Source organism: Oncorhynchus keta, chromosome 4, assembly GCF_023373465.1.
Source record: "Oncorhynchus keta strain PuntledgeMale-10-30-2019 chromosome 4, Oket_V2, whole genome shotgun sequence".
NCBI classification, from domain to species: Eukaryota; Metazoa; Chordata; class Actinopteri; order Salmoniformes; family Salmonidae; genus Oncorhynchus; species Oncorhynchus keta.
This window is the reverse complement of record NC_068424.1, coordinates 33,653,356-33,678,173: the sequence shown is the minus strand read 5'-3', so window position 1 is coordinate 33,678,173 and position 24,818 is coordinate 33,653,356. Positions and strand designations below refer to the sequence as shown.

General features: G+C 43.1%; 1 protein-coding gene across 1 annotated transcript in view; it reads right to left on the bottom strand.

The window, feature by feature from the left end:
* The window catches only part of ube3c (ubiquitin protein ligase E3C), a 43,466-nt gene extending 25,675 nt beyond the window's left edge, over positions 1 to 17,791 (bottom strand). The window contains exons 1-16 of the mRNA XM_035760497.2: positions 17,279 to 17,791; positions 16,577 to 16,725; positions 16,231 to 16,284; positions 16,021 to 16,095; positions 15,680 to 15,826; positions 15,452 to 15,567; positions 14,205 to 14,362; positions 13,795 to 13,960; positions 11,293 to 11,513; positions 10,682 to 10,833; positions 9,942 to 10,132; positions 6,222 to 6,308; positions 5,673 to 5,836; positions 4,007 to 4,233; positions 1,495 to 1,599; positions 881 to 968 (exon numbers count right to left, since the gene is read on the bottom strand). Of these exons, the coding sequence (XP_035616390.1) occupies positions 881 to 968; positions 1,495 to 1,599; positions 4,007 to 4,233; positions 5,673 to 5,836; positions 6,222 to 6,308; positions 9,942 to 10,132; positions 10,682 to 10,833; positions 11,293 to 11,513; positions 13,795 to 13,960; positions 14,205 to 14,362; positions 15,452 to 15,567; positions 15,680 to 15,826; positions 16,021 to 16,095; positions 16,231 to 16,284; positions 16,577 to 16,645 (2,020 nt within the window). The 5' untranslated portion in view covers positions 16,646 to 16,725; positions 17,279 to 17,791. The remainder of the gene's footprint in view (positions 1 to 880; positions 969 to 1,494; positions 1,600 to 4,006; positions 4,234 to 5,672; positions 5,837 to 6,221; positions 6,309 to 9,941; positions 10,133 to 10,681; positions 10,834 to 11,292; positions 11,514 to 13,794; positions 13,961 to 14,204; positions 14,363 to 15,451; positions 15,568 to 15,679; positions 15,827 to 16,020; positions 16,096 to 16,230; positions 16,285 to 16,576; positions 16,726 to 17,278) is intronic.
* Between the last annotated feature and the right edge of the window lie 7,027 nt (positions 17,792 to 24,818).

The window sequence follows — 24,818 nt, the reverse complement described above, 5'->3', positions numbered from 1 at the left end:
TAACTCAACGGTGAGCTGCCCGTCCACCTGACTGGCCGTTTCCATTAAGCAGACGTTCGTTTTGTATTCAACTCGGCGTTCGTAACCGTTTAGAACCCAAAACTGCCACAACAGCAGAGTTAAACCACCACCCCTCCTTCCCCTTCATTGTCCCCGTTCGAGCGCAATTATTCTGCTCAATTAGTCAATCCTATCTGCATTTCGGCCATCAGGTTTCCATCGGTGAGGAGAAATATGGCCCGGGGGTGGTCAATACGTTAGCCATTCATCACCCGAGGGCCTGTCCATTTAAGGAAATGAAAAAAGGGAAGACAAACATACAGCCAGATGTGTCTGAGCTCATCAGGACTCTCGGGTTAATTTAATTGATCCTGTATCGGGGCTGGCTGGAGTGGCATTAGGCAGATCATACACGCATTGTTATCTGTTTGTTTTCACACCTGCCCGCTGCCGGAGGCCCTTTGATGCAGCTCTAAATTAAACAACATATGATCTTGGTTGTCTCGCTCTCGGCCCATTGCCATCCCTGGCTCTTAGCTAAGGCATCGGGAGTGACTCGAAGGAAAATAACATACCTGAGATTACACCTGAGCTGACCTAAGAGCTTCATTTTACCAGAGATGGCACAGTGTTCCCTGTACCCCAATTATGGTGCGGCAACTAGGGTGTTCCATTGCACTTCTAAAATCTGTGACGACAGTAAGTGGTCGGTTCACGTATAGCAGGAACTAGGGTTGTCACACTAGTTCCAAGTATCATAGAGTCTGCTTCCTGTTTCCTTTTTTTTTTTGCCATGGAAAATCGTGTTATCGTGATACTGGTATCGTGAACAAACCTAACTGGGACTACTTTTTCTTGTGGGATCTATATTGTGTCGTACCATCCAGTGTGGACTGCAGGGGCCCGATGCGTCCCATCCTCCGCGTCCTCCACACGTGTCTGGCCGAGGGGACGTACAGCTGGGTCACCTGGAGAGGGAAGAGCAGGGCTCCAGTCAGCGTGACTGTGCTAACAGCATCCTTACATAGGAAATAACGTTGGTCTAACACAATGGCCTAACAGTATGCCACAGGGACTATGTTTAATGCTCACTTTCCAGTATTTACAGTATGCATTGCATGTATTACGGTGTATTGTTGTAGTGTATTTTGTATGCTGGCCTCACAAAATGAATGCCCCATGTACACGGACAATAAAGTGATCGTAAATGTATCCATGTACAGATACTCCTCAAAAGGCAGGTCAGTGGCACAGCTGGTGAAAACATAGCGTGCATCTCCGCCGTAGATGTCACAAAGTTGTTTATCAACTATAATTACATGTAATGCCAAGAGCTCGAAGTTGTGTTCCTGACCACTGTATGCAGTCATAACGGTGGATTGATAAAAGGAAGTGTTAGTGAAGCGTTATTGAGTAAACCAGATGAATGATTTGCCTGATAACCTCATTAAGGGTAACAATCTAAGGGCTGAGAGCATGGTTACCCACGGTTACCTTATCTGCTCTGATGTTGACCTCTTCAGAGAGCCAATGACCTGCCGGACAGAAGGGACGTCTGATGTCACGAGCCTTCACCATCTTCACCAAGTTAGTGATCACCTGTGAAACGCAGAACAATAAACAATCAAAATAAAAGGTCACACACTGGACTCTCAAGAGAACATGCCACTCAATCTCTTCGTAGAATATAAAAACATTTTTTTTTAAATGGCTTAAACGGATTCGGCTGTAATACGTAAGTCAAAGTGAAACAAATTGCATGACACCAAACATCACACAAGTGATAAAGATGTCATTTTAACCATGTCCTTTTCAGGTCCTGTGTGGCTCGGTCAGTGGAGCATGGTACTTGCAATGCCAGGGTTGTGGGTTCGATTCCCCATGGGGGAGCAGTACGAAAAATGTATGCACTCACTACTTTATGTCGTTCTGGATAAGAGCGTCTGCTTAAATGACTTAAAAGTACAAAAAGTTAAAGATTCGTGATATACGGACGTCATTTTAAAGCATACATCCTTTCATTTGTTAACAAACAAATGTATTTGCGTGGAGGCTCGACAATAAGATGCTTCCTCTTAAAAAAGCAATTTGCGAGCTGAGCCATTAGAGTGGTATTTAACGATAGTATAAAAGAGAAATGGTGGGGGGTTCGTCCCTCCACATCCAGCACCAGGGTTAATTATGGGCTAGTCTGTCCAGTCTGCTGACATCAGCCGCGGGACGGAGGGCAAAAGATAAACTGTGGCAACGACCAGTGTAACTCCGCGTTGTTCTGTGAGATAGGGTCAGGGTTGAGACTTGTTGCGATAGCCATTGTCTTACTCTGCAGTAGAGGGTGAAACAAGAGTGAATATTCATTCCTGTCCTGTTAATAACTAAATATGGTCTGTCTTGTACTGTCCTAATCATTTTTTTGTACCGTCCAGTCCGGTCCAGTGAAAAACATGCCATTTTGCATCCCATCCCATGTCTTACTCTGTGCAGCCTTTGGATAGGAATGTTAGATAGAAGTTGATCATCACTTTCGTCAGCTGTGTAGGTCATATTTGTGGAGTTCACAACTTCAGATGATTAGCGGAGAGAAGACTCCGCTGTAGCGACTGAACTTGTCACATCTATATTGATCATTTCCAAAATCTTATTCCACAGTCATTACCGGCACTAGCTGGGAGTATTCAGACACATAATTACCCTGAAACAATCTTCAATACAATAACCAGGCAACATCGTTTGAATGGAAGGGTTATTTTTAAAAACGCACAGCGTTTTCCCATACAGGACGCAATCAATCTCGGGCCGTCATCAGCGACGACCAGAGTCGGTATTCTCGGTAATAACGGGGAGTGCAAAACGCTGTTCGCGCCGCCGGCGATGGGTTAGGAGAGAGACTTACCCCCGACTCGGAGGAATGAATAAGCATTCCTTAATTAGCACATCGGGTTAAGTGCACGACTTAATGGGCTTTCCCAAACTCTGCGGTGACATCTCTCTCCAAACATGGCCAAGAAGAGAAGTTCCATTAGCAATATTAATATAAGCTTAGTTGATCATTTTCATTCAATTAACTTCTTTCAATTAAATAGATAGCTCGACAATGGGGGTGATAAAAGATGGGCGAAGGACGGCTGATGACTCGAACCAAACATTAGCGTGTTAAGGGGTCAGCGGGCATTAAAGCGACTGTAAATCCAGACCCCCGTTCAATTTGGAAAATGCATTTCCACTGCTCTCCCACTTCTTTAATGGGTCGTTTTAGCTGACGGGAGGTGTTTGCTCGCCTTGAACTGTTATGAAATTCTTGCCGCATTCGTACACCGCCACCACCTCTGCTGAAAGAAAGTGTTGCTCATTTTCGAGTCCCTCTCTCAAAGACTCACAGCCAGAGTCGCTTAATTACTGTTGCAGGGAAAGTAAGTGGGAGAGGAGAAGGATAGAGGGGGGGGGGCGAGAGTGAGAGTGAGTGAGCGAGGGAGAGAGAAATAATTAACCTAATGTTGTCATCTGCCTCATTTCCTTTCAGTAAACAGCCAATGAACGTCCTCACTCAGCCAAGTCTAGCCACGCATACTCGGTTTCTCCTAACTGACCCAATTTGAGTTTCAACGGTTGCTGATAAACACATTTTTGTTATTTACAATTATGTTTGCTATGAGAGCAACAGAAGTCAAAGAAGACCCTTTAAAAGATACATGCAACCATTTTCAAAATCTGCTACAGGTGCCTCAGAGTGAGGACAGACGCCAGTTGGGACTCGGGAAGCATTTAGTTTTTTTTAGAATGGAATCCCATTTTCCTTATTTGGTATATATTTAGACAGTTGGATATAAAAAGGGGAGACTGAGAAGGGAGGAGAGGCAGAACTCCGGACTTTGGCAGGGGACAACATGCAGACTAGAGTTGTGCCGGTGTTACACACTAAAGCCACACTCACAGTTTCTACATGCTTTGAATCAGATTTGAGGCCATTGTCCTGCTAGGGCGATAGGTGCTGGGGGGGGGTAATCACCTTGAAGAGCTGAACCCAGCGTTTCTGCTCGGCCTGGATGCGCTGCTGCACCTCTGTGTTGGTTTTGACCCCCACGCTGCGGAAGGCGGCCATGTACTCCTCGCGGTGCTCCGTCTTGGTCTCGGGGTAGGCCAGTTTGATGATGCCCAGACACGCGTCCCTCAGCAACTGAGACAGGTTCACCAGCTCGGACAATGTGAACGGCATCATGGTGGTATTGCTGTGGCCTGAGAAGGGGGTGGACAGAAGGAATGGACGGTTGTTCACTGTTACTCAGCCCTTGAACACAGTACAAGGCAACATTTTCCTATCGCCAAGACACCTGCACTGTAAGCGAAATTATCATTTTGCAGCGCGATTTACACTTTTCTTTGACAATTTCCGTGAGGAAGATCTCTAGTTAAACCAGGGATTTAGTAAACAACGTGATACACATGCCACACGCAACGCAGTCGTGAGGTACTGTATCAGAGCTCCTGTTATTCAGAAGGTTGCCAGCATAGCTGTCTTTGCGAGGAGAAAATATCGCCCTACATATCTTCCCCACTGAATATCAAGCAAGGTGAAGGATGTTGTGCAGTGTAGTGTAAAGAATGTGTGAAACTATCCATCTGGATACATATAGGTTTGTTTCTAGAAGCATTTCAATTCAAAGTAAAACAAAATGTCAGCTTCACACCGATTCAAAACAAGAGGCAGGTGATTTTGAGACTTGGTTTGCGTCCTTAATGGCACCCTACATACCCTGGTCAGAAGTAGTGCATAGGGAATAAGTTGCCATTTGGGATGCCACCTTGGAGACCAGTGTTTGGAGGAAGCAGTGTTTCCTCTATATTAATTTAGCAGCGGCGCGGCGCCACTGGTAAATTGTTGCCGCCACTTCCAAAAATATGATAATTTGGGGGGATTTTAAAATGTTTTCAGAGTAAACCCTAAACGATTAAAACCAGATATAAAGTATGTAGCAAAGATAATGGAGCTGTTTTTATGTTTTAACAAGATAATCTTTGAGAACTGGCCAAACAATCACCAGAATAAAAAGTAGACAGTCAGGAGAATACGTTATAAATAATTCATAGCATAGGGCCCCCATTGATTTTGTTATAATGTTTGAGTCACTGAGATAGCATAAAAACATGGCAAAATGTGTAGATGTGCTGAAGTTTTTCACTCTGCCCTATGACGAAATGTGTAGATGTGCTGAAGTTTTTCACTCTGCCCTATGACGAAATGTGTAGATGTGCTGAAGTTTTTCACTCTGCCCTATGACGAAATGTGTAGATGTGCTGAAGTTTTTCACTCTGCCCTATGACGAAATGTGTAGATGTGCTGAAGTTTTTCACTCTGCCCTATGACGAAATGTGTAGATGTGCTGAAGTTTTTCACTCTGCCCTATGACGAAATGTGTAGATGTGCTGAAGTTTTTCACTCTGCCCTATGACGAAATGTGTAGATGTGCTGAAGTTTTTCACTCTGCCCTATGACGAAATGTGTAGAATAACAGAAAACTCTTTAAAACAGAACAATGTCATCTCTGTGGCCAAGATGAGAGCCTCTAAAATGTTAAGTCGGAGACGGTGCTGTTGGCCCCACATTCACCCCCCCAACCACGCTAACTTTGCCACCACGGCCCAAAAAAACAGGAAACACAGAGGGAGTGGCCTACCATGGCCCTCCATAGGGTAGCCAAAGAACTCGCTGTCGTGCACGGAGATGAGCGAGTGGCTGAAGAGGGAACTGAAGAGATAGAAGAGGGGAATGATGCGATTGGAGTCTTCTAGGGACATGGGAGACCCCCGCGAAATGACCTGCAACAGCGGAACCATGGACCTGGGAGGAGAGAAGAAGAGAGAGACTCACTATATTGACCTGTTTATTTATGTCAATAAAGCACGTTGAAGTGACTTACAGACGCCGAGAACCATTCGAGGACCGTCACTTTGTTCAGGGTCGCATATTTATATTTATGTCAATAAAGCACGTTGAAGTGACTTACAGACGCCGAGAACCATTCGAGGACCGTCACTTTGTTCAGGGTCGCATATTTATATCAAGTGTCTCAAAGCAGGAGTTCTGATTTAGGATCAGTTTGCCCTTTTAGACCACAATGAATAAGATTACATGGACAGGGGGAGGAGACCTGATCAAAGATCAGCACTCCTGCTCTGAGATGCTTGATACATACAGCCCCTGACCGACATTCAAATCAACTCACCCCGTGATCATTTTGGTGGTCATGGACTGTACCAGGTGCCAGAGATGTCTCAGGAAACGTGCATTAAACGCTAAACTGTACAGAAGCCTGGAGGGGACAAAATAGAAAGACAGAAAGTAAACAAACATTTACAAAATATCTATAAAGATGCATGTCTCAAAGATATAGATATGGGACAAAAGAGTTGACACAATTTGTACGTCTGAACATATACATTGCTCTCTGCCTCGATGCCCTCTAAGTCAGATATCGTTAACATTGCCCAAGTAACCAGAGGACGCACATAAAGAGGGAAAAATATCAAATAAAAGCTGTTGAACAGCAGCATAGCGTATCCCGCAGCAATTTTCTTTCTTGGCCCTTCTTCTCCCTCTTTAGTCCCCTCTCTCCCTTTTCCGTAACGAAAAAAAGATTAAACGACCCATTAAGCTTTATTTAGGCGAGGCACCTTCCATTAGTAAACTAGTTGCTGGCAAGGAGGAGATCGGCCCAGGGTCATAAACAGGCCCTCTGGCTTCCTGGAGGAGCCCCATTTAACTTAATGGCCACGGGGGGACACAATAGAGGGGGGGGCATGGCCCTCACAATGACCCCAGAGCGCAAGCATGCTTCCACACTCTCCCTGAATTACATGATAACACAGAGGAGGGAAGGAGCCACTGGCTGCGTCCCAATGGCAACCGATTCCCTCGTGTCGGCCCTGGTCAAAAGTAGTGCACTATGTAGGGAACAGGGTGCCATTTGAGATGCAAGCACTGGGCCCTCATCCCGACACCCCGGCCGGCCGGTCTAACTAAACGGCCTATGGCACCTGGGTGTGAAGCTGCTCTTTGTTCAAAGTGTGTGTACCCTCCTTTAAATCACTCCGGCTAGATTGTGTGTCCTTCACACCGAAGGTTAATGTCAGGTAACATTAATGCCGTAATTAAGCTGAAAACTAAATAAATGCTCCTTGCATATAATGGACCTCTGTCTAAGGGGCAAAGGTATTGTCACCTATAAGGATGCCTGCCACTTAACAAGCTATTGCCTTCTATTCACATTATGAGAGGTAAAAGATTGACAGAACAGAGAGAGGGAGACCGGGAGGTGGATGGAATCTCACGTGAACACACGTTGGTGTCGGCCTCCAATCTCTCAATGTACGTCCCAAATGTCACCCTATTCCCTATGGGCTCTGGTCAAAAGTAGTGCACTACAAAGGGAATAGGGTGCCATTTGGGTCAAACAATACCTCGGCCACCATTGCGCAGCGGAGAATATCTGACAATTAAAATTAGCCTTCGGAGTGGGGGGTGAGTGACACCTCTTACTATGTTTGAGAAATAGTTTCTGCCGTGCCCCTCCCATCTGTCAGTACAAGAGAGGAGGGGAGCCGGGTATAGCATAGTGCTCTGGGCCTTTACAGTGCGCGGCCGGGTGTTTGATTGAAATGGGAAACAAAGCACTAAAATGCTGACTGACAGCCTGATATACGGCCTGCTAGAAACCAGAGCTCCATTTCAATCACGGAATGAAGGCACTAATACACAAAGTCACAGGCATCAAAAGGGGTCATGAGTGAGTGTGTGTGTGTGTGTGTGTGTGTGTGTGTGTGTGTGGGTGTGTGTGTGTGTGTGTGTGTCCATAAAAATGACCTTGATGGACAAAACACAGATTATTTTAATTTGACATAATGCAAGAATGTACGTATGTTCGCAGAAAAAGAGAAAACTAGGAAAAACAAAAGAGGAAGGGCTCGATTCAATCCGTTGCGCTGAAGAGCTGCGCTACAGCGCAATATACATTTTAAGGCAATGTTCCCACGTTGGTGGAGAATGCATTCACGGCAAACGCTACATATGTCAGCCCAATCTGAAATTAAGCGAATCACGCTACAGTACGGATTGAATCGAGCTAAAATAGTCATTTGCTTCAAATTCTGCTTTATTTATGTAAAACTAGCTTAGGCCTAATTCATAAGGGCCTGAGAGTCAGTGCCAGTGGCAGAAAGACTTTGTTCTCATTGCCCGAGTGTCAATATCTCATGTAAACTCCACAATCACAGCATGCGCGCAAAAACAAATGAAGGACAGAGACTTGCTAACACTTACAGTTGTCAGGGACCATCAGTTAGTGACAGAGTGCCACCACAGGGGCTAAACAACAATCAAAGTAAAATTACACCAAATACCTAACACTAAACAGTGAAAAGTGAAAATACACCCATTTAGCCTACCAACCATAAAGACAAAGATTATAGCAACAAAAAACAAACCTAATCTAAAAAAAATTGTTACATCTTTTTTTTTCAATCTTACAGAACATTCAGGCCTGAATTGAAGAGCCTTAAATTTAAAGATTATATCTCAAATCTTACAGAACATACAAGGCCTGAATCGAGCTCTTATGAACAGAAGAAAGCAAGAAAGGAGGTAAGAGCATTTTGACAAGATACACATTTATTCGAGGCATTGCGCTGGGCTGGCCGTCGGGCGGGAGGCAGGAAGGCCGGCTAGGCAGACTAGCTCTTTTTCAAACGCAGTAAATCAGCCCTGGGATGCGATTTGCTCCCCTAAGCCTCTTGTAAAGCTATCCCGTCTACTTGGTCACTAATTAATCTTCCTCAGTGAGCTAATTATTTTGCACAGATATCCGATAATGATGGAGGACGAGAGGCAGGATTTATGGTAAAAGCGTTTGGACCAAAGGAAGCTGTAAAAATGATAGAAAATACTTAGGGAGGAGGATTCTATGTCTATTCCACCAAATGATTTGGGAAGCAAATCAACGCATCTTCTCTGGTCGAGTTTTGGGGGGGATTTTGTGTTTTGTGCGAGTTTGAAAGATGTCTGAATCAGGTTTCGCATGAGATCGGACCGGATCCTATTCCTTTTTTGCAATTTAGAACGTTTTGCAATGAAAACTTGCGTTTTCTCACTGGACAAATTCAGGTAGACCCTCCTCGTTCTGGCCTGTTTGCTTCCGTTTGGTTTCTAGTTGATTCGACCCAGGTAACACTCTCTTGCCCTAAACACCCTGTAAAGGTGAAAGCAACGCGTCAGTAATGACAATACGCTGGGATACACATTCACTCTCTCATCCCCACACAGTACAGACAGGTAGTGTCTTCCATTGGCTCTACTAACCATTAACCAGAAGGGTTGAGAGACCACGCAGGGTGTGCCGTAAAGCCCAGGAAGGTGGCCCCCTCGTTCAGCCACAACAGCGACCATCTCCCCCTCTCACATCCACATCCTGCCCGAATGCAATCAACCCAAAATCAGCCATCCCAGGAGTAATTACCCTAATCGAGGAGTGACAGCTTCAGAGCCTCCCTGACCTCCCGAGTGCTTCCTCCGCCGGTTGTATACGCCAATAACGTCTGAGCTTCTTCCTCGTTATTCACATTAGTTGCTTACAACACGGAAACGCTGATTCATCACCAGTTTCATGATGAAGTCAAAAATTACAATTAAAACGGGGGAAAAATATATACAAAAAATAAAAATTCACTACAATCGCAGCGAGAGGACGGTTCTCAAAACGACTTCAGGGGAGGATTCAAACAAAACATAAGCGGATATTCTAGCCCTGTAAAGACATGGAACACCTTTAGGTATGTGAATCCCAAATGGCACCCTATTCCCCTTATGGTGCAATAATTTTGCACTAGATAGGGAATAGGGTACCATTTGGGACAAAAAAGCAACGTAACTGGATCCGATGTAGAACACGGACCTGACTTTGGGCACCATCATGCGGTGCTGCACCATGAGTGTGTGGCAGATGGAGGCCATCATGGTGAAGACCTCCTCACTGGCCGAGTCCCTCCACACCAGGTTGAGCAGCGCGTTCGTCTGCTGCTTTGTGTCCAGCTTGTGGACGCACTCCTCCGTGATCAGCTGCACCGATATCCGATAACTGTCGTCCTGCAACCATCGAGTTCACACGCAATAGGTGAGGGAGTTGTTGCAGTAAGTAGGCTATAGCTGGGCCTGAATTCATAAAGCGTCAGCGGGATCTGGGATCAGTTTTCCCATTTCAATCAATCAATTCATAAGATCGTATGGCCAGTGGCAGACCTAATCCCAGATCAGCACGCCTACGCTTACACGCTTTATGAATAAGGCCCAGGGTGATTATCGTGAAGTGCCTAGGGGTAGTGTCGATAGGCTATGGTCTGCTTGTAGTGTGTGCAATACCTGTGGTCAGATGTAAGCCGTTTTCATTAGAAAACGTTGCCTGTAAAGTAACTGGGCATTCTGAACGATATGCATTACCTGTGACCTGCAGTGTGCCATTCCTTAATTTTGGTGTTACCCGTATTAACACATTAGTGGTGTGTGTGTGTGTGTGTGTGTGTGTGTGTGTGTGTGTGCGTGCGTGCGTGCGTGTGTGCGTGCGCGCGCGCGTGCGTGCGTGTGTGTTTGTGTGTGTGTGTGTTTGTGTTTGTGTGTGTGTGTGTGTTAGCTAGCAACCTGTGTGGACGGAGCCTGGGTGTTGGTGTCCTCCTCGTCCTCAGAGTCACTGATGACCTCCGGCCTGCTGGTGCTCTCTGACACGGGGAGGAGAGGCAGGAGGGCCTGCAGAGCTCGCAGGTACAGCTGGAGGCCCTCCTCTGACAATGAACCTGCGCACACAGACAACATTACAACCCCTCTCCCTATCACTATAGATGTATTTTTTTCAGGGCCATTCCCTCCAACTCCACGTGTCAATGTGCCTGCACACGAGAGTACAATTCCCCACAAGCTGGACACTAAGCTTGTGTCCCAAATGGCACCCTATTGTTGCTCCCGAGTAGCGCAGCGGTCTAAGGCCACTGCATCTCAGTGCAAGAAGCGTCACCACAGTCCCTGGTTCGAATCCGGGCTGTATCACATCCGGCCATGATTGGGAGTCCCATAGGGCAGCACACAACTGGCCCAGCGTCGTCCGGGTTTGACCGTCATTGTAAATAAGATTTTGTTCTTAACTGACTTACCTAGTTAAATAAAGGTTCAATAAAAAAAATGTACATCTACATAGTGCAGTACATTTCACCAGAGCCAATGGGAATAGAAGTACCGTTTTGGACGCAGACACTTACCCAGGCAGGTCTCCCCGACCGAGAGGACAAAGTAGAAGAGCCACGGCGCACGTTTCAGCGCCGCTGCGGAGGAGACTACGGTGGCCTGCAGGGAGCCCAAGAAGGCCTCGAAGGGGAAGTGGAGGCGCGGATCGGACAGCGCCGGAATAAAGAAATGAAAGATCTGCTCTGTGAAAGGCGCCGAGGTGAACTCCTCAGTGAAGGCCGCAAACACAAACTGCCTGTGGAACCAAAGAGAGAGAGGGAGAGAAATGTCACTACACAAATGCCTGGAGTAGAGCTGTATACATTCCCCACATTGTAGAATGGGAAAGTTGGTTTTAAATGTTCACTACATGATAATGACATTAGATTAAGCCAATTGATCACAAATCAATATTTACAAATATGTTAATAAATAAATAAACATATGAACTGTCTAGATTATTTATTTTCTCCTCATTTTTACATTCTGTCGTAAAGAGCACATGGAGCATTCTGTCGTTAAGAGCACATGGAGCATTCTGTCGTAAAGAGCACATGGAGCATTCTGTCATAAAGAGCACATGGAACATTCTGCTGTAAAGAGCAGATTGAATGTTCTGTCATAAAGAGCAGACTGAACATTCTGGTGTAAAGAGCACACGGAACATGGAAAGGGTTGAAAAGTAACAGGGTTGACCATAACAGGGTTGACGATATCACCTTAAATTAGCCATGAATCCCCTTGTGACGGGGGGAATGGAAGCTTATTGTGTGCAACAGGAAAGGGCAATTGAATGCAAGCTTCACAAAAAAAGTTTAAATTGTTCAAACATTTCTAGCCTGTCTATCTATGGGTAACAGAGTTGACGTGTTACACTCAACACGCTCAGTACCAGAACATTTCCATTAAAAGTAGAACGAGCTCAACTGCTAACACTATGACTTGACTATTAGATGTTCAATATTTCTTAAGATTTAAAAAATAATAATAATAATAATAATTTGAAGGAATAGTTTCATCATCTTAAAACGAGGGTTCAGTTTAAGTAACAGGGTTTTTTTTTACCTTAAAATGAATCACTAATCACATGGAATTAATAACAATCTTCAGAAAGATAGGAAGGATCCTAGAAGTCACAGAAGGTGGGCACTTTAACAAGTCTTTATTTTATATTTAAGAAAAAAAATGTATTGAATTTTCCATTTCTACATAAAATATCAAATGGCCACAAAAGGGACTCATTTCATGGAATGAGCCGTATACAGGACACAACAGCGAAATGCTTATCAACAAGCTCTTCCTCAACAACACAGTGTTCAAATACTAGGTCAGATATCAAAAATATGAAAATGTATTTACAACAGAAAATTATGTTCACAATGTTTATACAATCCCATACAAATGTCAGCAGTCAACATGAAGATTGAGCACTTTCAGTTCAGAGCCAAAAGTCAGTTTCTAAAGAAAGGTGATCCTTTAAACTCATTAGGCTACCCAAACAAGGACAATAGAGTTTGACTGATAGAGTGGGTGTCTCCTTTCAGCTCTGAGTGCCCCAATATTGTCTTGTCAAACAGAGCTGTTTTGACCCGAGTAACTCTCACATCTGGTGGTCCCGGTCAGATAATTAGCTGTTGGAGTGAGTGTGTACCCAAGTTTCTCACACCCTGTCCCCTGCTATTCTTCAAAAAGAAAAGAATGCCCCCCTCGTTTGTCATTAAGAATGTTTATAATTGAGAGCAAATAGTCGATATTCTGTACTCAGACTCTGGGTCAGTTTTATTACTCGTTGTAAACAGGTTGGTGAATCAATTACAGTGTCCCCGCCGACTCGAAGGACAAACAAATGCCCCAAGTTTACATTATCGGTTTACTGGACAATTTTAACAGCATACGCCACAGACAAAGGCATTCCGCTCCTAGCCCCTCGCTCTGCTCTTTCCCACGTGCTCAGCAGTCGCTGATGCAGGGATGCTTTGTGTGCGAGGGGGATTTCATGTGTTGAAGGTTCAACTTTGAGAGGGTCAGACTTCAGGAAACTCTGTGTGTGTGTGTGTTCTAGTTAACTTCAGCTTCAGTTCGTTTGTGTGTGTGTTTGACTGTTCTGGTGTGACTGTTGTGGTTTTACAGACGCTACTCCTGCTGTTATACTTGGAGTAGGGTAAAGTTACCCATAGACGCTGATCTTGGGTCAGTTTAGCATTTTTCCCAATAAAAGAGAAAACTCACCAGACCGATTGTCGTTCTGTACATTCAGGGGCCGCACATTCACCGTTTTCCTGCTTGCCTTCGGCGCAGTGTGCTACAGGGACCACCCGCCTGGTGGACAACTGACAGCTGTCAATTTCACCCATTTCTACATGTAGAATTGGTTTGAAAGTGTATAGGGCCGGTACTCTGTTCAGAGGTAAGTACTCTCGGTCGGGAGACAATCGGCAATCCTACTGGTCTGTCCGTGCCTTAATGATTACGGTTAGGGTTGATTGGAAGAGGGGAAGCTGATCCTAGATCTGTACCTAGGGGAAACCTCAACATACCTTGCGCCTGTAGTGCAGGAGGAGTAGGTAAAGTGCAGGGGCTTCAGCGTGTGGTCCAGCAGTGTGCTTGCCAAGGGGATAGCGTGTGCACCATAGGGAGCATCGCTGTACTCCAGACTGGAAGGAAGCTTGTGATTCACTAGAATATAAAGTGACCTGTAATATCCTGTGTGAGTGAGTGAGTGAGTGAGTGAGTGAGTGAGTGAGTGAGTGAGTGAGTGAGTGAGTGAGTGAGTGAGTGAGTGAGTGAGTGAGTGAGTGAGTGAGTGAGAGAGAGAGAGAGAGAGAGAGAGAGAGAGAGAGAGAGAGATGCAAGTGGTCAAATTCAATGGGGCTTGAAAGTGAGCATTAACAACAAACAAAAAACGTATTTTGCACTGTAACAGCAGTGATACCATCAAGACACTTGCCTTTCTGTACCATATAGTGCAAAATCTGCTCGATTAACGACGCTACACAATTCATGTCTTCAAGGACAGGAAGATAAGTTCTCTCTGAAGAAAAGATCTCCAGCATCCTCATGGGGACGGCAACATTCAAACTGTCATCCTTGCAGGTCTGCAGAAGTCTAGGAACGATGGAGAAACACTGTTATAGGGGTGTAATAACGCCATATTTCATTGTTCAATGCATTCATGGCGGTAGGGTGAAGTTGCCCATAGAAGCTGATCTTGATTAGATTAATTAGGATCCCCATCAGCCGACGCCAATGGCAACAGCTAGTTTTACTGGGGTCTGACACATAATGAAAAAGACATAAGACTTTACAATTTGCATACATAAAACTAATACATGTAGTGTGTGTGTGTGTGTGTGCGCATCTATCAATTACACATGCATGTCAGTACATACACACAACAAATAGGTCACATGGGGGAGAGGTGTTGTGCCATGAGGGGTTGCTGTTTTTTGAAAGCAGGTTTGCTGTTCCCTTTCCCTTATAAGATGGAAGGGAGTTCCATGCACTCAAGGCTTTGTATAATACTGTACATTTCCTTGAATTTGTTCTGGACCTGGGGACTCGAAAAGACCCCAGGTGGCATGTCTGGTGGGGTAAGAGTGTGGGTCAGTGCTGTCTGTAATTTGAATATGCAAACAATTTGGTATTTCCTGTAACATTCATGTTTCTTATAAAAACAAGAAGTGACGCAGTCAGTCTTTCCTCAGCTCTTAGCCAAGAAAGACTGTCATTTATAGTATTAATATGAGCCCTCTGATTACAATGAAGAGCAAGACGTGCCGCTCTATTCTGGGTCACTTGCAGCTTAACTAGGTCTTTCTTTGCAGCGCTTGACCATATGACTGGACAATAATCAAGATAAGATAAATCTAGAGACTGCAGAACTTGCTTTGTGGAGTGTGGTGTCAAAAAAGCGGCACATCTCTTTATTACGGACAGATATCTCAGCATCCTTGCAACCATTGAATATATGTGTTTTGACCATGACAGTTCACAATCTAAGGTAACACCAAGTCATTTAGTCCCCTCAACTTGTTCAACAGCCATACCATTCTTGGATATTGGGTCAGTTTAACATTTCTTCCCCACTAATGGTTAAGGTTAGCATTGGAAGAGGGGAAGTTGATCCAAGATCTATACCTAGGGGAAACTTCCCCCCAGAACGCATTCCTGAAGAATAGGTGTAGGCCCCATTACCTGCAGCAGGAGCCCAGGACCCTCTTGATCTGAAACACACACGTCTGTCTCTCGGGCCCTGCCAGCAGCTTCAAAAACTGCCCATTGTGTTTCACTAGGTTCTGACAAATCCATATCTACAGAGACACAGACAGAGATGTTGCGTCAGGTTCCCACGCGCAAGACATCACGTTTTACACAAGTTTTGAATTAGTTGTAACAACACTTCCAAAAAATGTTGTTCCTCACCAATCTCCGTGAATCCTCACTCTGTCTGTAGAAAAAAAGGAGTTGCCTCGTTAGGAGACTGAGACTGGCAGCGTCAGACATTGGCGGTCCACCTTCTGACTGTGCCTGGCAGACGCAGCGGTCAAAGTTGCCCCTCTGGATGGCATACTGGAAAAAAGCAGAGTCAAAGTTCATTGACAGTTATAGGGATGATCACTTGATAGTGTACACAATGAAGTATCTATCCACATTGCCATCAGCAATACGAGGCTGTGGAAATGGGATTGCTGGCAAGATAAGTGAGAGTGGAAGGGTATGGCATAGACACCCAAGAATGAGCTAGTTCATGTTAGTAGACATACTTGCTGTTTTCGGTCATGGTATCCTCGTATATAGGACTGAATGACAATAGCGTTCTTCAATCTTCGTCTTTCATCCTTATTGAAGTTGAAAAACAGAGTAAATAAATACACAGTGAAATTAAATCATGTTTGGTTTTACAATCCAACTTTGTATTTGAAGTTCACGTAGGACGATTTTACATCACAAGTGTGTTTCACACAAAGGACTACCTCTCTTTTTCGCCTTTCCTCTTGTGTCCGGTGTAGAAGAGATGCTTTTTCCTCCTGAAAGCCAAATTATATTAACATAGCTTGACACCAGTGGAGGCTACTAATAATTGGCGGAACGGAGCATATGGAATGGCATCAAATACCTGGACACTAATGTGTTTGATACGATTCCACTGATTCCGCTCCAGTCTTTACCACAAACCCATTCTCCCCAATTAAGGTGCCACCAACCTCCTGTGCTTGACACGACTAGTAGAAAAATTAAGTGAAGAAGCTAGCTCGCTATAGAAATTGCACAGTAGCCATTTCTATATAGAAGGTAAGGTAAATCTCATAGTGGTCTTACCTTTTTACTCGCTCCCCCAAGAGACACCTTGGGTCTTGTTTTGAAATCTCCCTCAAAGCTGAAGCTCATGGTTAGATTGTTCGAACCATCAATGAAAGATCCTTGACTTGGTTCAATTCAGGACTTTACAAAGTGGGTATTACAGCAATCTGAAAAAGTAAAACATGCCATTAATTTGCTGGCTGGCGGTCTGACAATTTGACGCCATCCAGAACAAGCTAGCTAAATTATCAACGTGTAGTTAGACACGTGCAATTGTTAGCTACACTTCCCACATCGACAATATTAGTGGAAGAGACGTGAAAAAATATATACTTTTCACTGGTTGTGGAACTGCCTAGCTACTGTAGCTACAATTCCCCAACATAGCTAACTTAGCTAGATAGGTTAGCTAACGTTAATGACTCAGCAGCTTGTGTCTACATCGCTGTTGGTGGTCTGTCTGCCACTGCTTCAGAAATTCAATCACACCAGACATACAGACCCAAGTTACTTTATTTGTGCGTACATGTACATGACTCTTTTGACATTATAGCTAGCCAGTTAGCAAACGTTAGCTGGCTAACTTTATCGGGGAAGGTCGCCTTTCTAGCTAATAACGTTAGCTATCTAGCTAATCATGTCTATCCTCTTTAGACATATTTGTTATAACACAATTACATAGTTTGGACAAAAAAAATGCAGAAACTGTATGTTGATTACCTTTGATTTATGAAATGACCAACAAATTAAAAAGTACATAAGACTTTTGTGCGATACTAAATTAAACAAACATGTATTGTTTTCTCCTTCTCCCCTTCTTTCCAGAAACACAACATAAACGAATACATCCGCCTCTTCAGAATAATGAAATCCGATTGGACGCTCGTTTCAATGCTCAAATGCTATTAGCTGAATGCAATGTCAACAAAACTCAGTTTGGCATTATTGGTCCTCTCATTGGATCCTCTTCAGCTGGTGCAATTGTGCCTTGGTCCCGGGAGCAACAGGAAGCAGAGTGGATTTTCAATGGATTTGGTACGAATTCAAATCAACATGCAGCAGTGGTTCTTAACCAGGGGTACTAGGACCCCTGTGGGTACTTCGACAATCCACAGGGGGTACTTGAGAAGATTTATGAGATGCATGAGGTAAAATGCACAAGAGGCGGTCCCCCAAGCTGAGCAAAATTCAGTTGGTACAGTAATTGAAAAAGGTTGGGAACCACTGACATACAGTATGCTAATATTATTTATACTGCAGTAGACATTAGAGTATACAATAGGCCTAGTTCAACTTCAGCTATCTCTAAAGAAGAGAGAAATATATATATAGGTCTGTGATATGCATTTACATTTAAGTCATTTAGCAGACGCTCTTATCCAGAGCGACTTACAAATTGGTGCATTCACCTTATGACATCCAGTGGAACAGCCACTTTACAATAGTGCATCTAAATCTTTTAAGGGGGGTGAAAAGGATTACTTTATCCTATCCTAGGTATTCCTTAAAGAGGTGGGGTTTCAGGTGTCTCCGGAAGGTGGTGATTGACTCCGCTGTCCTGGCGCCGTGAGGGAGTGTGTTCCACCATTGGGGAGCCAGAGCAGCGAACAGTTTTGACTGGGCTGAGCGGGAACTGTACTTCCTCAGTGGTAGGGAGGCGAGCAGGCCAGAGGTGGATGAACGCAGTGCCCTTGTTTGGGTGTAGGGCCTGATCAGAGCCTGGAGGTACTGAGGTGCCGTTCCCCTCACAGCTCCGTAGGCAAGCACCATGGTCTTGTAGCGGATGCGAGCTTCAACTGGAAGCCAGTGGAGAGAGCGGAGGAGCGGGGTGACGTGAGAGAACTTGGGAAGGTTGAACACCAGACGGGCAATATGCAATATGAATACAATGCTAGATGCATTAATAGTGTACATTTATGAATGGAAAGAAGACAAGATATCCACACCTTAAACATATTGTTTTATTATACAGGTTTATCGAAATTACTTGTGCATATGACCCTTGGCTGTCTTATTTAGGAGTGGACTTGAAACTGCTGCTGTTCATTAGCAACGTGCATGCCCCGCCCACCTGACTCTCTGTATGTTTCACCCATCTATAGTATTTCCTGTGTTGGAGGGGGTCCAAAATCTACTTGGCACTTAAATCTCGCTGGATTGATTGTTTATATTTTACTCCTGCGACTCATTCTTCCTCTTGCTTGTGCCTGTCGTTTTTTTGTTAACGTTTTGACCACGGAAACGTTTTAATGACCTGTCCAAAAACTCTGGTAATGGTTGAAATGGACTCGTCTATAAGAATGCTTAGTCGGGGCACTTACATCACAAGAAAGATAAGAAAGAAATGACTTTATTTTAATGAGTTTTCATTTTTTTGTGGAATTGAAAAAGTTCAATTTAATACAGTTGAAATGTTTACAAATGAGATGCACTGACATGTAAGCAACTAACGAAAATGACACCTGGATTATCCTGCTATTGACACACTTGTTGAATTATGCAACATCATTTGACAACAAAATTAATGAGGCAGTCTCGACAGCGCAGGTGTAGGTAGGAGTCATATTAGCTCTCAAACTCTAGGCGGCATTCTGCCATTTTCAGCCATTAACTTTGCCCGCTACTACCTCACGTGAACTACAATCCCAATGCTGTTTTTAAAGTTTAACAGTGTTAATAATCATGTCATCAAATCAAATGTTATTGGTCACATGCACATGGTTAGCAGATGTTAATGCGAGTGTAGCGAAATGCTTATGCTTCTAGTTTCTGACAGTGCAGTAATAGCGAACAAGTAATCTAACAATTTCCCAACAACTACCTAATACACACATCTGAAGGGGTGAATGAGAATATGTACATATAAATATATGGATGAGCGATGGCTGAGCGGCATAGGCAAGGTGCAACAGATGGTATAAAAACAGTATATACATGTGATATGAGTAATGTAAGATATGTAAACATTATTAAAGTGACATTATTTAAAGTGACGAGTGATCCATATTTTAAAGTGGCTAGTCACTAACTCCGCAGCCTCTCTGAGTTAGTGATTGCTGTTTAGTAGTCTGATGGCCTTGAGTCTCTCGGTCCCAGCTTTGATGCACCTGTACTGACCTCGCCTTCTGGATGGTAGCGGTGTGAACATGCAGTGGCTTGGGTGGTTGTTGTCCTTGATGATCTTTTTGGCCTTCCTGTGATATCAGGTACTGTAGGTGTCATGGAGAGCAGGTAGTTTGCCCCCGGTGATGCGTTGTGCAGACCACAACACCCTCTGGAGAGCCTGTGATACAATAGGATGCTCTCGATTGTGCATCTGTAAAAGTTTGTCAGGGTTTTGGGTGACGAGCCAAATTTCTTTCGCCTCCTGAGGTTGAAGAGGCACTGTTGAACCTTCTTCACCACACTGTCTGTGTGGGTGGACCATTTCAGTTTGTCTGTGATGTGTACGCAGAGGAACTTAATTTTCCACCTTCACCACTGCTGTCCCTTCGATGTGGATGGGGGGGTGCTCCTTCTGCTGTTTCCTGAAGTCCATGATCTTCTCCTTTGTTTTGTTGACATTGAGTGAGAGGTTGTTTTCCTGACACCACACTCCGATTGCCCTCACCTCCTCCCTGTAGGCTGTCTTGTTGTTGTTGGTAATGGCCACACAGTCGTGGGTGAACAGGGAGTACAGGAGGGGGTTGAGCACGCACCCTTGTGGAGCCCCAGTGTTGAGGATCAGCGAAGTGGAGATGTTGTTTCCTACCATCACCACCTGGGGCAGGCCCAACAGAAAGTCCAGGACCCAATTGCACAGGGCAGTGTGCAGTGTGATGGTGATTGCATCGTCTGTGGACCTGTTGGGGCGGTATACAAACTGAAGTGGGTCTAGGGTGGCCGGTAAGGTGGAGGTGATATGATCCTTGGCTAGTCTCTCAAAGCACTTCATGATGATAGAAGTGAGTACTACGGGGCGGTAGTAATTTAGTTCAGTTATCTTTGCCTTCTTGGGTACAGGAACAATGGTGGCCATCTTGAAGTATGTGGGGACAGCAGACTGGGATAGGGAGTGATTGAATATATCTGCAAACATACCATTTGATTGATCTTCTGTGATATGTCTTTGGAAGCTTATGGCCCTTTATCTTTCATCAGCGAGAAAGAATCCTTCCAATAAAAAAGATTCACTTACTGTAGTAGTTTTGCATAGATCCATACAGCTATGGGTGCCTCCATCCAACTAGACTACACTTCTGCTACACTTCCCAAGGTATTCTTACCCACATGTGTTTGGAGCATGCTAGAAAGCTAATTAGCGCTGGTCTTCCTTCTGTTTTCTGTAAACAATCGCTGTAACATGGATATATGGAAACACTAAGCCTAACAAGGTGTGTGTCAATTGAACCTTTTGTTTTTTGACAATAATTTCTTGCTGATATGAAAGATACGACGGTCCTTATGCTTCCAAAACCATACCTCAAGCAACGCAGGTTAATGTTCAGATTGAGGGTTGGGGCTCTAAACAAAACTCCCCCATACAGGTTGTGCTTTCATCCAATGACTCTTATGTGTAATGGAACTGAGAGTCATGATCAAGGGCTAGCCTCATATATACTACAGTCATTGTCCTAAATAGAGCATGCTTTTTGTGGTTACAGCCCTGTTCCACCTGTTTATGTTAATGTCTTCATAATGCACATACCCCATTGTATTTGTGCAAATAATTGCCTTTCTTTTAACACAAAATATAAACACAATATATACGAGTGTATTCTAAGAAAGAAGGTGCCGTTTTACATTAAATTGAATCCCTAACCTCCATTCAATATTTGTCTGTGCTATAATTCAGTCAATATCAAAAGGATTTTTACAATTCTAAAAGTTCGGATCCATTGTCCAACTGTTGCAGTTATTATAATTGTTTTTAAAACCTTTTAACAATTTTGATGACCAATACTATTGTTCCCTCAATCTCCCATTTCTGTTCAGAAGGATTGATTGATGTAATCCTTTTTTCTGTGTGAAAAGAGATATAAAGAGGTAATCCAGTAACTCTCCCGAGATACTTAAGCCACTTTCCACCCTCCATTAAGTCAAAGAAGGTCAATCATTTGTGCCATTTTATGTGCAATTAGAAATGATACAGTATATCATTGTCAAGATATTTTCATTATTTTATTGTTACAGTGATCTGCAGAAATTTCAGACATCAAGTTTTCAGTTTACCTGCTCACCCCCACAATCATTTCTGTCTTAAACACTACCATGAAAACTTATCAACGCATTCACACTGCACAGCTGAACAATTTCTTAACGTGGACAAATCACCATTGGTAAGTTAGCTGTTTAGAGTTGCCACAGTAATGGACAAAGGATAAAGGCACCCATTATGGCCTCACATTTTGTGCTTATACATGTTAACTTGTTTTTGTCTCAGGACCAAGTCAAGACATCAAGATCGGGACTAGAGGTACACATTTCAAGATACCATAAACCTCTGGCATGTCAAAGATGAATTCAGTGTTGAAAAATGGAAGGACTGCATGGTGTTGTAGCTACATCCAATCTAATCAATTTAAGCATACAGGTTTGAAGTGTCTTTTTATAAAATAAATCATCATAATGTACTGTCTGTGGGATGTCACGTCACTACATTTCCCCTGAATACGAAATAGAAAGGCTTGACAGAAAATAAGGAGAAACGGGTTTTTGGGTGATGGATGCTCCTCAAGGAAATTCATTGCAGTTTGCTAATGGATAAAAAGACAGCTTTAGGGGGTGCAAATGTTAGTATATTTTTTTCTTAAAAACACTTGATGTAAAAGTCTAAACAGTGATAGTGTTAATCATACTCAACTGCGTCATCATCAATGTATTGCTTTTGAGCAGAAGGCATTGAACATTCATTGTGCTGAACACAAGTGCACTTTATTCTTTATTATATTTAAATAGCGCCCTGTTTTGTCACATCCATTAGTTGTGATGTTCTTTGCTTGTGTTTAAAAATCCATGAAGGCAATATATTAATTAAATAACAAATCACAGCGAGATTTCTTATTAGCATGCAGGTTGACCAGCTGCTGCTTCTGCAAAACCAAATAAACAAATAGCACTCCTTCAGAAAAAAAGAAAACGTCGGCCTAATAACTTAAAATAGCCAGGTTCGAAGATCTGTAAAGTAATTATATTAAATAATAAACATGGTTGCTTAACACTTTGACAGGTGCACAATGAATCAATTCCATTGTCAATTGGAAACAAACTTTCGAAGATTCCCTCGACAACATTTCAGATCGTCAATCACTGTGTCTCGTGTCATGGCGGAATGAATGGCCTATCTCGCGTCATCTCGTTTGGTTGAAATTTTACAACACGAAAGCAGACTGATTTGACCGTCACTCCATGTAATTGAAAATGTTCATTGGGTTCATGAAATAAAATAGTTTCACCGTAAACACGTTGGATTACAGAAAGTTAAATCTATAACTTTTTAAGGGTATAATTCCAGCAGACTATAGGTTGATGGTGGTGTTGATGATTGGCCTAGGCTACTTGTTGTTTATGACGATGTGATTGGCCTAAACAACAATAACACCAATATGGATAATAATATTAATAATAATTTATTTTTAACAATGTTGCACTATTAACAATAATGGATATGTATCTTAGAAAGAAAATGATCAACCATTTTGAATAAAACTTTTAAAGTTTTGAATAATTTTCATTCATTGGATGTTTACTCAAAATAAATTATTAGGCCATTGCAATTGGTCACTTTTTTTATGAGATCCTTAACAACGACTGCTATTTTCCTCCAAAATAAAACAAGATCTGCATTATAATAGGCCTATAGCACAAGTTACATTCTACTGAGTGGTTCATGTCACCATGCTGAAGGACATTGAGATAAATGATCAATAGTTCTCTGCAGCCAAACAAAATTGATGGCACGTCTCCAACAAATTAGCCAGCAATACTGAATTTCAAGAAGGACGTTTAGACATATTGCGTGTGTTGCAGAGAAATTAGATCTCTACTCAGGTCCAGCAGTCTACAAAAAGCATATGCACAGGTCTTGCAGAATGTAATCTTCCCACTAATGATATTCAGTAATGGAGTCTATCGTCCAAGGTCTTATATGGAAAGAAATAGGCCAGCTCTGCTTCCACAACAAATGACATTGAGAAAATGATTATGTGCCACAAATGTGCTTAAAAACAGTCCTATACATTTCAAGCCAGTGGTCATTTGTACCAATTTAATTGAATGTGTTTATTGCAATAGAAGAGACAGTGCAGGTCCCCTTTAAATTGCATTTTCACAATGAACACATTTACCGAGGGTAATTAATATATAAACTATCTCGATTTGTCACTTTGATTTGTATTTTAGTTAATTGTGAAAGTAATTACGGCGCAAATGAACACCTTTCAGGAAAGACTGGGGTTTTCGGGTCCTCTTCCATCTCAGGGTGCCATATTAATTTTACCTCCTGTTGATGTGATGAAAAAGGGGAATAAATCTCCGTGATTGGTGCAGGCCAATAGTAAATGGCTTCATATTTCACTGGTGCTTTAATAGAAATATTCATGTGGCCCCTTAATGAAATTAAAACGGGGGTTGGGACAAAGCACATATCTAACGGTGTGGCACTGTTAAGATATTAAGAAAATAATGAAAGCGAGATGTTTTAGTGATTCAGAAGGCACAGATGCTGTTCATAAATTCCAAAACTACCGAAATTGGACTGTCAAAACGTTTTCTTAATGGATCTCAAAGCTCATCATAAAAAAATACAAATTACTCCATGTTCGAAATGCCGAAAGGAGAAAATTATCTGAGGCCTGAGCGAGATAAAAGTCATATCAAGATAAACCCAATGCCATTATTTGATTAACTTTTAGGTTCAGGTTTAAGCCTTCTAATTTTGTGGTGCATACGTGGATTCACTTTACATGATGCCACACATCAATCTAAGACTCAGCTATTATTCCGTAATCGGTCATGATATTATCAAGGTTTCCAATTAAATGGTGATCCTTTACTTGGAACTACCCAGTGACTTGTTGATTTCCCCAGAGCAAATAAACGTCTGCGCCGTTCCCAAGAGAGTGGTTAGCTGATGAATTGACAAAAACTAATCAGCTTTATTGGGAGACAAGTTAAGGGCAACAGGGTGTCAATAATTCTCATCTTGACCTCTTCTTCCATTAACTTTAAGTGGCTTATTAGACCAAAAGGCAACCACCCCAGAGCTATAGGCCTACACGGA